Raw genomic sequence first — 13293 nt, forward strand, 5'->3', positions numbered from 1 at the left:
CCTTCGCCCCCCCGCCTGTGGCAGCGGCGGCTCCACGGCGCTCCAGCGGCTCCGCGCCTCATGGCGGCCCCCGGCTAACTAACTGTTGGCAATGTAGGGGCCGAGAGCCTAAGAGAGTCTCGTAACTGTAAGGGAACCAGAAGAAGTAAAACCGCGCAACACACCCACTCAGATCTCCTCTCCACCACCGACTCGCCCCGTGTTTACAAACCCGCCCCCTTTATAGTCTTCTCCTAATGCATATTCATGAGGTGGGCGTGGTCAGCACGACCAAGCGTTCGGGCGTTTTCTCGAATCTTCTCGGCTCCTCTGGTGGGGGCGGGGTCTCTGGGCTTTTTCCACTCCTCTTCCCGCCAAAACGAGGATCCTTCTGGTACTTGTCCATCAAAGCAAGGGTCTGCCCGGTGCTTTTCCCACTAGGCCCAGTAACAACACGGCCAAAAGACCAGCACAGCCATTACATCGGGGGAGGTTACAAAGCCTCCAACCAACTTAGAGATAAAAACACAATAACTTTTAACATATATACATCATAAAATATTTTACAACGCATACATTTGTGTTAAAGGTCGATATATTTCATAAACATGAATCATCATCACATTTATTACAATCCCTCGCCTTTTGTTTTGTTGAATTAATCCGTGGTGGGTTTTCTTTAGTCATTATGGGGCTGACACCTGTAATCAGGAGGAAAAACAGACTACGACGTAGTGAGGTCCGGTGTGGCACATTTTTCTGTTTACCCCAGAACCCTTTGGGTTGCTGCCAACGGTCGGGGTTTTTTTTATCTTCTCAACAGCAACAGTGGAAGCCAATCCAGTCTTGCCCTTGCTCGAATTTATCTTTAGTCCTTTTTCCCCTTTTCTGTTACTTTATCCAACTTTTTGTTTACCTATATACAACAGTTTATATTCCTATTAATAAACAGATATTACAAATTATTACAAGATAGTCAACAGACATATACACAGGATTTCAGAAAATTACACAGCAAATACCTTTGATCTCCTTGCTACTGATATAGAGTCCTTTTGTGAAGAATATGGTGGTGATTCGTGTTAAAAATACAATGACTTTAATATGAGGAGCACGTGTGCTACTGGTATTTTGCCACGTGCTTAAGTTAAAAGAGATCTATTGTGGGTTTGTTGTTAAAATGGTTTGGAGGGGGTTTTTCTCAGGAAACACAGACTCATAGGGACTGTTACTGCCAACGTGCAGAAGCACTGGAGGAGGCCCTGTCAGAAGCCCCCAGCAACACCAGAAAGCGTGGGAAAGGTCGAGGGGCCCTGCTGCGCATGTGAAGACGAGGATAGCGCTCCAGAACGGAGTGACGCAGCTCCATCTAGAGTCCGTCGGAGCGGAGCGGAACCCCCCCTGCTCCCCCGCTCCCCGGCTACCGAACCTTTTTGTTTTGCTTGTTCTTATTTCCACAAATTTATAAAAGTTATTTTCTGGTGCTGTCTGTGCATTTTTTTGAATTACTTTTGAATTACTCAGTCTGCTTCAGTGAGTCCAATCTGCGGCTAATTTCAAAGCTTTAGGTCTCCAGGTGCTGATTCAATCTTCCAATTAGGTTCCGTCGTAACAGGTCCTTTTACTCTAGAAATATGAGTCCATCCTCCCTCAGCAGTTCTTACAGCAGTTTCTGTTGTTAGTAGTACCAGGAATGGTCCTTCCCATCGAGGGGAGAGACTCTCCTCTTTCCAAGCGTTAATCATTACTTTGTCTCCTGGTTGTACTTTATGTACTGTAAATCCCAGTGGAGCCGTTTGCGCTAAGATTCCCTTCTTTCTTAATTCTTTTCAATGCTTTTAATATACTGTTGGATTGACATGTCTTCTATTAACGGATGTCCCAGAGGCATACCCTGGGAATATGGCATTTCATATAACTTTTCAAAAGGTGAAATACCTGTTTCTGAATTTGGCATAGTCCAAATATTTAATAAGGCTAATGATAAACACTTAATCCATGATAATTTTGTTTCTATTACTAGTTTAGACAATTGTTGTTTTCAAGTCTCATTCATCCGTTCCACTCGTCCAGAACTTTGTGGATGCCATGGAGTGTGATATTCCCAAGTAAAACCTAGGGCTTCTGTAACTAATTTTATTATCTTAGAAGTAAAATGTGTACTCTGATGTGAATCAAATTCTTTTATAATCCCAAATCGAGGTACAATTTGTTCTAATAAGATTTTAACTACCACTGAGCGTTTGCTCTGGTGGTAGGAAAAGCCTCTACCCAATGAGTTAATTGATCTACCGTCACCGATAGATACTTACACCTCCCAACTTCTGGTAACTCTGTAAAGTCTACTTGGCCTCTTTCAAAGGGTCGGTAGGCTGTTTGCCTTCCACCAGCTGCAGTTTTTGCCTCATAGCCTTTTTATTAACCTTTTGACATGTTAAGCAATCGTGTAGCTTGTTTTGCAATTTCATAAATTCCAATACAACCAAAATGTCTTAGAAAATTATCACTTAGGGCTTTTGCACCCCAACGAGTACTCTGATGTAGTCTATTTATTAATCTTCTAGTATATTCCTTCAGGACCCCTCAATGCTTGTAATACCTGGACTATTAATTCTTGATGCACTAAATCTTTCCCTTGAGTACTGATCATTCCCCTTTCTTCCCAGATCTTTCCAAAGGTATGAACTACCCTGAAGGCATATTTAGAATCAGTATATATAGTACCTTTTAACTCTTTTAAAATTTTAAGGGCCCAATATAAAGCATACAATTTGCATGCTTGGGCTGACCATGCAGGACTGAGGGGACCTGATTCTTTAACTTCCATTTTAGTTCAGTCAAGTATAGCATATCCAGATTTTCGTTTCCCTTTCACAACTCTAGAGGATCCGTCTATGAACAGTTTTTTACCTTCAGACAATTCAATTTCCTCTAGATCAGGTCTTATTTTTGTCTATAGTTCTGTCACTTCAATACACTTGTGATTTAATGTGCTTATGGGATCCCCATATAGGAATTGGGCAGGATTTTGAGCATTAGTTATTTTTAATTCCAATCCTGGTGCCTCTATTAGGATAGTCTCGTATTTTATTATCCGACTATCAATGAGCCACCTCTCAGCTTTTTGTTGGAATACCTCACGTACATCATGAGGGGAAAATACAGTAATAGTAGCTCCAAGGGTTACTTTTCGTGCTTCCTCAACCAATGAGGCTGCTGCCACTAAAGATTGTAAGCAGGTCCGCCATCCCCTACTTATGGGGTCTAACAATTTAGAAAAATATCCCATTGGTTTTCTATCTCCGGCCCAATTTTGACTCAAAACCCCATAAGCAGTTTGATTTGAGGTAGTTACAGATAGCTGAAAAGGTTTCTTAACATCTGGTAAACTTAACACTGGAGGTTTAGTCAGTGCTTCTTTTAATTTCTAAAATTTATTCTCATCCTCGTCCATCCATTTTAGTCAGTCAGATACTAGTTTTTCACATAAAATTTTTACTTTTTCACTGTACCCTTCTATCCATTGTCTACAATACCCTAATAATCCTAATGCTTGACGGATTTCCTTCTTGGATCAAGGTGGTGGTAAGGATAAGATCCCTGACATGCTTTCAGTATCTAACTTCTTTTTCCCTTTGCTTAACCTCTGTCCAAGATATTCTACTTCACTTTCTGTAAACTGTAACTTGGACTTTGACACTTTTTATTCTTTTTCTCCTAGGAAATTACATAACTCTATAGTGCCTGTCCTGGCATCATCCTCAGTTTGTCCGGCTATTAATAAGTCATCCACAAATGTTAATAATAATTCTTCTAACGCCTGTCCAAAGAGGTTAGGCGATTCATTAAATCCTTGGGGAAGCACTGTCCATCTAAGCTGTTGTTTTCTTTTATTAGATGGATCTTCCCATTCAAATGCAAAGTAATCTCTACTCTTCTCATCTAGGGGACATGACCAAAATGCATCCTTTAGATCAATTACACTATACCAGATGTAGCTTGGTAACAGTTGATTAAGTAACATATAAGGGTTTGCTGCTACTGGAAAACGAGTCACAGTTCACTGGTTTACAGCCCTTAAATCCTGTGCGAGTCTATATAAGATCCATCTGTTTTTAAGCCCGGCAACATAGGTATATTGTGTGGAGACGTGCAAGGTTCTAAAGTTCTTTTACTTAGTAATTCATCTATAATTGGCTTCAACCCCTCTCAACCCTTCAGGGGAATGTGGTACTGTTTTATCCAAATTGGTGTCTCATGATCAATTATATTAATTTTAATAGGTTTTATTTCAAGTTTTCCAATTTTTCATTTTGTATACCAAACTTTAGAATTTATCTGTTGCTCATCTCTTTCCCTTGTACTGTTATCTTTAATTTTAATTTTGTAATTCGGTCCCTCCCTAAGAGGTTGTTTTCATCCTCCAGTAATAATAAGAGATCCCTGAGAACTATTCAGTGTGGGGACTCCAACGTTTTTAACAATTTGCACTTTAAATGGTTCCCCTTTTGCCCCTATTACTAAGGCGATTTCTTTTCCTATTTCACATCCCTTTGGTATATTCCTTCTAGTTGATTTCTGAGCACCTGTATCAACTAAAATTTCAAATTCTTCTCCCTGGGGACCTATTTTTAATTTTATCAAGGGCTCCTCTGTTGCTTGTGTCCCCAGGAAATAGAGCCCCTGACACCCCTATTACTCCTTAAACATCCTTTCATCCTGCTCCCATTTTCTCCAATTCCACTTTAAATGTCCTTTTTTTTTCCACAGTAATAACATACAGGTCCATTTTCTTTTTCTACCGTCCTCCCCTTTTCACTGCCCAAAGCTCTGAGAGGTAGGATTTTGGGAGCTTCTCCTCCCTCCTTTGTGTCTCTAACAGCTGCAACAAATACTTTTGCTTTCCCTTTCTGTTTCTCCTCATCCCTCCTAACATATACTTTCTACGCTTCTCTTAACAATTCTTGTAAACCCCAGTCTTGCCAATCATCTAATTTTTCCAATTTCTTTCTAATATCTCCCCGTGATTTGGCTATGAATTGTGTTTTTAGTAAAGCCTCCCCCACCAGGGATGCAGGATCTACTCTCGAATACATTTGCCAATTTTTTCTTAATCTTTCTAGCCAATCAGTTGGGGATTCATCTCTCCCCTGATGTTCACTAAAGGCTTTGTTAATATTTTGCCCTTGCGGAACCGCTTCTCTAATTCCAGCCACTATTAAATTTCTAAGGTCCCTCATACTCTGTCTGCCCTGCTCCTGCTGGTGATCCCAATTAGGGCAGACATTTGGCCCTTTCTGACCTGCTGGCGGCCCCGTTTGATTTTGCTGTTCCCACAAGCCCATTCCTGCTTGCCTAATCTTTTCTTTTTCCTCAGTCGTAAAGAGGATTCCTAAAACTGACTGCATCTCAACCCAGGTATAGGTGTTAGGTCCCAGGAATTGATCTAGTCTTTCAGATACTCTTAAGGGGTCGTCTAAAAGTTTCCCCACTTCTTTTTTAAATGTTCTTACATCTCCGGCGTTAAGGGGGACGCTTACAAATCCTATTCCCCCTGCGCCTCCTCCCGTAGGCACTTCCCGTAAGGGGTACAGATTGCCTCCCCAAACCTCTGCCCCATTTTCTTCTAGTTGTTTTTGCCTCTCCTGGTTACAGGTTTGGCTAGCTGGGGGAGGGGAAGGAGCACTAGGTTTCAGTTCCTCGTCCTCTGAGCTTTCTCCATACAGAGGAGGAAGATTTTCTAAAGGTTCCCATTCATAGTCTTCTGGAATTTTTTTGATATATTTGGGAACCTCTCCACATACGAGCGTAATTGCTCTCTTCCCAGTTGAAAGGTTCTTTATTATTTACGTATGAATTTAATGCCTGACATGTCCAATCGTCAGTAGATCTGAATTTTTGCCACAATAAATGATCAGACTTAATAGGTTCTTTAGTCCATTCAACCATACAATATTGTATCATTTTTTCTTTGCTTTTCCATTTTGTTTCAGACCAATCAGACCAATTTTTTAATATACATCCCAGGGGACTGTCCTGGGGAATATCGGGTAAATCACTCCCTTTCCTAACCTTGGAACCTCTCCGTGGGTTCCCCGAGCCATGGGATTTACTCCCCTTCTGGTCCATGTTCCTGGGATAAAAACTAATCCCGTTTCCCCTACCTAAGTCCTGGGATACAATTGATCCTGTATCCTTTGCCTGAGTACTTCCAAGCTTTCCTCTCGCTTCGCCCCTTCGCCATCCAGCCCCCCCATGGGACTCTGGAACCGTGGCTAGAAGGGCTCCGCACTCACTTCGTGACGCTGTCATGTCCCACTCACACCACACTCACTCAGGCAGAAACCCTCCCCAACCAAACGTCACTCACAGTCCGAGATCCTTGCTTGGATCTTCGTATGCACAAACAATTATGTTTCCGGAAGCCCTTTTGAAATCTCAATTTTTCTTTTGCTTGTCCTTATTGCCGCTGGTTCATGATACTGCTAGCCCGAAAGAGCACTACGAGTCCGGGGACCACCAAAAAGGTGGGGCATCTCCCCCAAAAACCAATACTCCACAGGTCCTGCAGTATCAGGTCAGGGTCACAATTGTTATAAATTTAGAGGCAGAAGCTGAATATAGTTTTATAATTTTATTTGAAAGAGGAAATAGGAACAAGCAAAACCGCACGGGGTACGCTGGGGAGTCACCGCTCCACAAGCGACATACACAGTTCAAAACAAACTCACTCTTTTTACAGTCTATTTTAATACATATACATAAAGGGGGCGTCTCTCTTCCAAAAAGTATCCATCTTTGGTCTGAGCAAGTGTGGTGGAACTTCTTGAAACTTCTTGGATTTTCTGGTATTGTAAACAAGGGTCTTAATAGTACTTTTCCACTCTCCCCTGGTACAAGGGTCTCCTGCCTGGTACTTTTCCATTCTCCCTTCACCCATGTGCAGAAACAACATAGTCAAAACATAGTCTGAGGTTACAAAGCCTCCAACTGACCTAACAGCAAAACCACAGTAATTTTTCATTTTAACATATATATATATACTGCAAAATGTTTACGGTCCATTGGATTCTTCTATGTCTGCATTACAGATCAATATATTTCATAACAGGAAACACCATTACATTTCTCACAGACTTCCTTGATCAGAGTTCAATCTTGCTCATCACTTCACTAAACAAAATCCTATATGCATCAAGACTGAAGAGCACCACAAGTACATTCTGCAAAGCCACTAGCAAAACATGAATTTAGCTGAACTACCCATTTTCTCTCTGAAGTCATCTGCATGACAGATTTTTCGCCAAGCCAGATCATTCTGAGAAAACACGCTCAGATATTGGTTAACTTTGAGCAGCTCCCTTTGATCAAAACCACATGGATGAGCAGCAACCAAGTTCCCAAAAGCATCAGCCAGCAAACATGCTAAAACACACCTCCAAAACCGCTGCATCTGCCTGCATGTAGGTTGCTTCTAAAGCAGACAGTGAAGCACAAAGAGCCCTGACGTAGAAAACCGACTTCTCACTAAGAGCTTTGGGGATTTTGCTCAGGACTGCCTCTAGCTTAACCCTGTAAACCGGATGCCCATTACCATCGGAGGGACATTAGGCATGCTCCTGGACTACTCTTTCAACCTAATTTCACCAGAGGAGTGCAGCTGAAGAACTCTGAGACCACCCTGCAGCGTGAAGCCAAGCATGGAAACGGGTATGACTGGATATTCACCTGACCGACACACTACTGACCCAAACTAAAATGCTAACGCTGACCCACACCAACACAGCCACAAAATCAAAAAAGCAATAGTTGCAGGTAGTTTCCCAAGTACCGCAGAAAAATATTGCTCCCTTCCCACATGAAAGAGACCTTTATCTCAAAGACCATGAATGTACAGGACACACATGACTATTTGAGAGGCTTACCTCCCTCCAAAAGAAAACTTCAAGGCGGGGAAGCTCAAATTATTTTATTCTTTTTAAATTCATATCATTCATCCACTACCTTAGAGAAAATATCTTAGAGCGAGTTTGAAAGGAAAGCAGCTCTGGTCACTGACGCATTGCATTTTTCTATTCAGCTATTTCAGCTCAATGTTTTATAGCTTACAATGCTACAGTCTGTTACATGTTAAGTGCACACTGCTGTAAAATACCCACAGAGACACATTTAGACATTAGCTAGTTTTAACACTGGCCGGTACTACTTCACTAAAAATCAGCAGAACTTGCTCTACTGATAGCACTTTAATAAACATGAGGCAGCATCATTGTCACGGATGAAAGTTTTAACACGGTAATGATTTGACAGGAATTTTATATTTATTAATAAATAAAAGCAATTGACAATGTACAAAATAATTTAGAAGATATTATAAAAATAGCAACTTATTTACAGATCCTAGGATGCCAAGATTAACACTAACTTACTTCTGGTATCTTAATTTATACATATGTACATGCACATACACAAACACAAAATGTACAAACACACAGATGAACAGTGGATCCAGTAGAATGAACACAAAACGTACAAACACAGGCAGAGACAAAAGTATTCAGATTCAGTAGAATGAAGTACGTACCCACACACCATTAAGCAGATAAAAAGCAGGTGAAATAGAAGCCAGATCAAAGAAAAATTTCCGTCCTCTAGAGTTTAAATGCTCCGAATGCCTTGTCATTCCTCAACAGGCGATCACTGAGACTAGAGCGGGGGGACTTTACCTTGGCCTTCCGTCAGCTCTGGCAGCAGATGACACTTAAAGGGTTTTGGTAGCTGAGAGGCGTCCCAGCTCAGGGGAGATGCTGGTCACAGTGGTTGCAGTTTACAGGGTCCGAGATAATTAACTTCTGTCAGATGCCTTTTGCTCAAGCCCAGCTCGAACAACAAAGTACTCTGGTGCCTTCCAGCAGTTGCACAAGAACTGGATGAACGTGCAACTCTGCTACTTTTCCTATTTGACCCCATCCCAGGCCCTTAGGAGATGATGGGCTCTTAAAAACGTTTCTGAGCAATCTGGGGTGGGGGGAGGGCAGGAGCCAGGCTCATCAAGGGAGCCCCTTAACGTTAGCAGTTCTTATCTCCACAGCCTGGTGTATAGTTCGGGGGAGTGGGTGGAATCACACCTGGCAACAAGCAGCCCAGCAAGGGGGAGAGAAGAAGGGTAAGGATTACACCATCACAATCATACTTCAGCTTAGAGCACTGCACATAGTTTACCCTAACAGAACTCATACTTGTTTAAAAAACAACCCAAGAAAAACTTGACTTTTTTTAGCTTTATTAATAAAATGAAGAAATAAAAGATTGCTGTAACATTTAGAACATGACACCAGAGAATTATAAAACAGCAATGAATCCTAATAAAAATTACAATCACATATACTAAGAGCAGTCCCTGTCCCTGGGAGCCAGCTATGCATAGTGTTCTTCCTGCAAATAGCCCATCATCTTTCCAGAAAAGAGAAAACCCTATAAAATCAAAAGGCATCAGTAAATAAAGCTGCCATTTTACACATTTCCAACTTACTGGACAGTAATTCACAGAAAGTAATTAAAAGTCCGTGCTCCTGTTTTTAATACAATCATGCCACCGGAGCACAAATGGGAAGAAGCACTTCTATTTACACTTAGTTTTCAAAACTGTGTGTACATGGCCATCATTTAAAGTGCAAGCTACATGTTTGCTGAATTATCTGAAGGCATAACAGGCAAGATGTAAGTTAAAATACTGCCACCAGTAGTTATACAACTAGCCACAGATGCCAGTACCATATTTCAAACCCTGACCAACTTAGTGTGCTACTTCCTATCGTATATTACCAGCCGAACACATATTCCATTGCTTTAGATACAATGCTCTCATCTTTCCGAGGAGTTTGTCTGTCAGAAACCACCTAGAAGCCAGAGGGACAGAGGGAGAGAGAAAATAAAGAGAATCGGTCAACACAGAGTTGATTCTTTTAATACTAACCAGGTTTTTTTCTTTTCTGAAGTGCTACTGTATTTTGACAAAATATGTTTGAAAGATTTTCCAAACAAGCTCTTAACCTCTGGAAAAGTGACAGGTCATCAATGTATTATTTGTTATTATTATCATCACTTCAGAGACTGAACAGACTGAGTTTGTACTTGAACCACAACTTTAAAGAAATGACAGCAGATAAAGGCTGGCTAACGTCACACTGATGTTAACATCTGTACAGCCTCAAGGCAACTAAAGGGATATAGCACAATGAAACATGCTTCTGTTTCCCTTAAAATACCTGATAGTCACTAGTGGAAGCTTTATATGCCGTTGCAAGCGGTCTCATTGTAGAAATTCTTGCAGTATTATTTGCAGGTTGTACTGGTGTGCTGACAGATTTTGTAGGTGGAGTGGAAAGTGAAGACTTTGAGGGTGCAGAGCTTCTTTCAAAGTTTTCCATCACACCCTTAAAAAGATGGTTAATACAATGTAAATAAATACTATGAAACAGTAATTCAATATTTATTATAAATACTACCGAGTATTACCTATTATCTAGACTTATTTGAAAAAGTATTTACACGTCTCCAAGTAAGCAAAGACCACAGGTAAATGGCCTGTCACTACAGACAGAGCACACAAGCACACACCACCACTACCAAGACATTTCCTCACTGGAATCATTTACATGTTGGGTTATGCCATTGCAGAGTAGTGGAAGCCTGTCATCTACTCACTGGATGTACTGGACGACAGCCAAGTTTGAAACACTATAGAGAAACTAAAATGTAAGACTCATGGCTAAATCCAGGCAGTAACTTTTTCAGGCCCACTTGAACTAAGTAGCGTAACATCTCTCTAAACACTTGTAAAATAGTTCTCCTGATCCACACAGGACAGTCTCCAAGCCTTTACCAACTCGCAGCTCTTTGCTCAGATTCAACTTGCCAAGGAATTTCACCCAGTCCCCTTAGCAAATGCCAGAAAAGGAGTCAGAATGCTCCGTTTTGCAAGCTTAAGTTTAGAAAGAAACGCATGTAGAACGGAAGAGGCAGCAAGTGACTTCATAGGAAACACGAGCTCCACAGGAACCCAGAGAAAACAAGACGGGAAATGACAACCAGCCTGGGAAGATCCTATTGGCTTCATTTAGACTCAATGGAGCACAGCACTCAACCAGCCTGAAGGCAGCAGAAATTGCAAGGGAGAGCTGGCAGGGAACAGCTAGCCAAAATACAGGACAGCACTGGTGTCCAGGGTGGGTGGCAGCTGACTCTGCTCAGCTCAAGGGGAACCCACAGAACTAACTGCTACTTGAAAATCAGAAGCTGGAGCACTGCTGTCAAATCCATCGCATCCAGTTTTCAACTGCAAGGAGGAGTTTCACAGTAGAATGCCAAGCCCTCAAGGAGCTGGTCTCCAGAAATCTCTCTTCCCTCCAAAATTACAGGTTATGAGTTTATTTATTGACATTCGAAAGCGGACACTCCGCACCAAAGAGACAGAGAATCCAAAAGCAAAATGATCGGACACCTGACAATGCAGTGTCTGAGACTGGAGTTCTCAAACTTTCCTTCACCACAGACCCCCTTTAAACGCCTTCCGTGGCTGCGGACCACCAAGACTTATTTCAAGATTTAAAGCACTAGACCACATCAAATATTTAGTTCCATTTTCTCATGGAGGATCTTCAAATTTGGCAAAAAGGTGAAATAAGGTCATCTGTTCATGCACACACACCTATTACAATATCTTTAACCGCAATGATTCCATATGACTTTAATATAACAGCATCACCACTCTTCTCAAAGGGCTCATTTTATTGTATTTTAACATGTAAATTCCAAACTTGATGCCAATTTTTACACTACAATTTGATGAAAAGCTTTACAATTCTTTTCACCCCCACCTCCTTCTTTGTCTCTGTGTAGTCACCATATGTTTTTATTTATGGGTCCACGACAACCACTTGGAGGAAGACTTCAGCCCTGTAGTGGCAGGGTCGTTGGGTTAAGAAAATGTCATTAAAAAAGAGTGGGTCCCACCACCCCTGCTAGCACTGATATGTCAGGGCAGGAGTGGGGTAGGGACTGAAGTCTGAGAGAAGCATTGAGGGATGGGGCTGTGGGAAAAGGAGACACAGGGCTGCCATGGGCCTGACCAAATCCTTCCAGTCTGGCAGACTAAGATAAACTGAAAAGCCAGGATCACATAAAGAGTCACATGAAAAAAGGGAAAATTAGGAGTAGTAACAGTCTTAAGCTGCCATCACGCATCTATTTCAGCACCCAAAGGCCAAAAATTCCACTCTGGGAAACTCTTTTATCCCAACTGACTCATACGTTATGGTTTAACTTCATGTCTTGTGCAGCAATGTCACTCCCTGCATTGCGACTTTCAAGGAGCACCAAGGTTTCCCATCATGACCCTTCTCAGCAGGAAATTTAGTCAAATACTCAAGAAAAACTCATGTAAGGAGTTATAACCGACTATGCCTATATAAACCAACTACCACTGCTTTGCAATTCAAGAAGAAAAACAGTTAAAGGGGTCACGGAAAACAGAGGAAGCCCAAAAGCAGAGTGCCTTGTATTTAAGTAAAAGCAGCCGTTAACTTACTTTATCTATGCAGGGCTTGACACCAATCATGATGGATTCACCAAAAATCCTTCCATCTTTGCTTAAGGCTTTCCGGGCTTGAAGCTTAGACTGGTATCGAATATGCATCCAGTTCCCTGTGTTGGACATCTGTATGAGATTAAGGGAAACTGTGAAATTCAGCCTCTTCAAGAATGAGACAGAATGTTTGCAGAAACAAGTCAAAAACTAAGACGTACCACATGCTTTAATATATTTCCATACTGAGCAAACTGTAGAAGAATATATGAAGCTGATGCCTGAGGAAATCTGAAAGACAGAAAAACAACCTCAGAATATTGTAAGGAGTAGTTGAAGAATTCTGGTGCTCAAGTACAACCCTACGAAGGGTTTTTAGAAATCCAAGAGACCACCGTGTTAATGCCATTGCAGCAGCAGTGACTCGAGGAATATTATCTCCCTGGCATTTTTACCTCACCACACACCTCAGTGGGAGAACTGAAACCTGAAAAAATTAACATGTAGCTTAAGGAGCTTCACTAAAATATGTGCATTTGCTGGCTTTAACCACACCTGGATTTCTGCAGCACCTAGGACTGCCACACGACAGCAACGCCCAAGTACTTCTTTCCATATGTTGCAAAGACTTCACCCATGGTTTTTCTAATACTTTGAAAACCAACTTACCCAAATACAGTTACCCAGGTGTCGTCAAGTTGATCATCTGAAGTCAGGGAATCACCCTG

At 41.6% G+C, this 13293-nt stretch overlaps 1 protein-coding gene across 1 annotated transcript in view; it reads right to left on the reverse strand.

Moving 5' to 3' along the window:
* Positions 1 to 8884: 8884 nt before the first annotated feature.
* LOC113482074 (nucleoporin NUP35-like) overlaps positions 8885 to 13293 on the reverse strand; it is a 4907-nt gene continuing 498 nt past the window's right edge. The window contains exons 2-7 of the mRNA XM_026852403.1: positions 13235 to 13290; positions 12787 to 12856; positions 12569 to 12697; positions 10248 to 10415; positions 9805 to 9878; positions 8885 to 9453 (exon numbers count right to left, since the gene is read on the reverse strand). Of these exons, the coding sequence (XP_026708204.1) occupies positions 9429 to 9453; positions 9805 to 9878; positions 10248 to 10415; positions 12569 to 12697; positions 12787 to 12856; positions 13235 to 13290 (522 nt within the window). The 3' untranslated portion in view covers positions 8885 to 9428. The remainder of the gene's footprint in view (positions 9454 to 9804; positions 9879 to 10247; positions 10416 to 12568; positions 12698 to 12786; positions 12857 to 13234; positions 13291 to 13293) is intronic.

The sequence above is a fragment of the Athene cunicularia genome (assembly GCF_003259725.1).
Source record: "Athene cunicularia isolate RWA chromosome 7 unlocalized genomic scaffold, athCun1 chr7_part1, whole genome shotgun sequence".
NCBI lineage: Eukaryota > Metazoa > Chordata > Aves > Strigiformes > Strigidae > Athene > Athene cunicularia.